The sequence below is a fragment of the Pteropus vampyrus genome, unplaced genomic scaffold (genome assembly GCF_000151845.1).
Source record: "Pteropus vampyrus isolate Shadow unplaced genomic scaffold, Pvam_2.0 Scaffold51, whole genome shotgun sequence".
Taxonomy (NCBI): domain Eukaryota; kingdom Metazoa; phylum Chordata; class Mammalia; order Chiroptera; family Pteropodidae; genus Pteropus; species Pteropus vampyrus.
In genome coordinates this window covers 5,613,322-5,614,666 of record NW_011888832.1, presented here as the reverse complement: position 1 = coordinate 5,614,666, position 1,345 = coordinate 5,613,322, and the positions used below count along the sequence as shown (strand labels likewise).

The 1,345-nt window shown below is 67.1% G+C and overlaps 1 protein-coding gene across 3 annotated transcripts in view; it reads left to right on the top strand.

The window, feature by feature from the left end:
* Nucleotides 1-1,345, top strand: part of ADCY7 (adenylate cyclase 7) — a 31,490-nt gene that overhangs the window by 7,112 nt on the left and 23,033 nt on the right. For all 3 annotated transcript variants that reach the window (XM_023530656.1, XM_023530654.1, XM_023530655.1), the window contains exons 2-3: nt 126-287; nt 1,028-1,177. In XM_023530656.1, coding sequence (XP_023386424.1) covers nt 126-287; nt 1,028-1,177 — 312 coding nt within the window. The remainder of the gene's footprint in view (nt 1-125; nt 288-1,027; nt 1,178-1,345) is intronic.

Sequence of the window (1,345 nt, the reverse complement as noted above, 5' to 3'; positions counted from 1 at the left end):
GCAGCCCCCAGGAGATGAGAGGCTGCGGGCCTGATGCCAGCTCAGCCTGGAGCCATGTGCTGGGCGGGGTGGCGGGGCCCAGCCCTGAGCCCCGAACCCCGAGCCCCGTCGCGTTCTGCCCCCAGGTGCCCTTCTTCCTGTTCGTCGTCTTCGTGGCGTACACGCTCCTGCCCTTCAGCATGCAGGGGGCCGTGGCGGCGGGCGTCGTCTCCAGCACCTCACACCTGCTGGTGCTGGGCACCCTGATGGGCGTCTTCTCGAAGCCCAGCGCCCGGGTGGGGCTGCAGGTGAGGGGCGCAGGACGGTGGCCGAGGCCTCAGGGTGCGGGTGTGGTTTGGCCGAGGGCAGCCAGGCCTGTGGGGCTGAGTTCATTCCGAGGCCTCGGAGCTGTGTGTGCAGATGGACGGCCCCACGGCCAGGCTTTCCCGTGAAGCCAGACCCCCCGGGCCGGCAGCTGGCGGCCTTTGTGTTCCTGGCCTTTGGTGCCCCAGAGGCCCAGCCCCTCACTCGAGCCCTGGCCCACGGGCCCCCTTCCTTCACCCCGAGGTTTCACCCATAGAGCCCCGTCCTCACAAGGCTGGGGGCATGACCCGGTCTGGTGTCTTTCTGTTGAGTGAGCGAAGTTTATTCTTAGTGGTGACCTGCACGTGCTTTCCTCCTGTCTGGGCCTGGGATCTGCTCCAGGAGACGGAGGCCGGAGCTCTGGGCAGCCAGGGAAACACTGTGCTTTTTGTGACTGTCACTGGTGCCCCCCTAGGACTCTGGGCTTTGTGGGGTGCTGCACGGCTGCCTCCCCAGAAATGGCTGGCTTCCCTGGTCTTTGGGGTCCGAGCCCTTGGCACCAGGCAATGCCATTGAGTCCTGGCTCTGCGGTCACAGCAACTTTCTAGGCGGCCGGCTCCTGCCCGGGCCTCAGTTTCCCTACTGGCCCCAGGGAGGGTGCAGCCTGCGTGGGTTGGAGGTGTCAGGAAATGGGCAGGGGGGACACCACCAGCCATCAGCGCTGAGCCTGCTCCGCCGCCCTCAGCTGCTGGCCAACGCTGTCATCTTCCTGTGCGGGAACCTCACGGGCGCCTTCCACAAGCACCAGATGCAGGACGCCTCCCACGACCTCTTCACCTACACCGTGAAGTGCATCCAGATCCGCCGCAAGCTGCGCATCGAGAAGCGCCAGCAGGTGGGGAGTCCACCTCCGCCGGGGCCACAGCCCGGCCCTGCCCTGTTGTCCCCCAGGCCCCACGCTCCGCATCCTTTCTCTGTGGACGTCAGACTCTCGTTGAGCAGCGTGTGCTCGGGGTGCATGGCCGGGCACCCATGCAGGCCTCACCCCAGGGGGCTGCTGGGG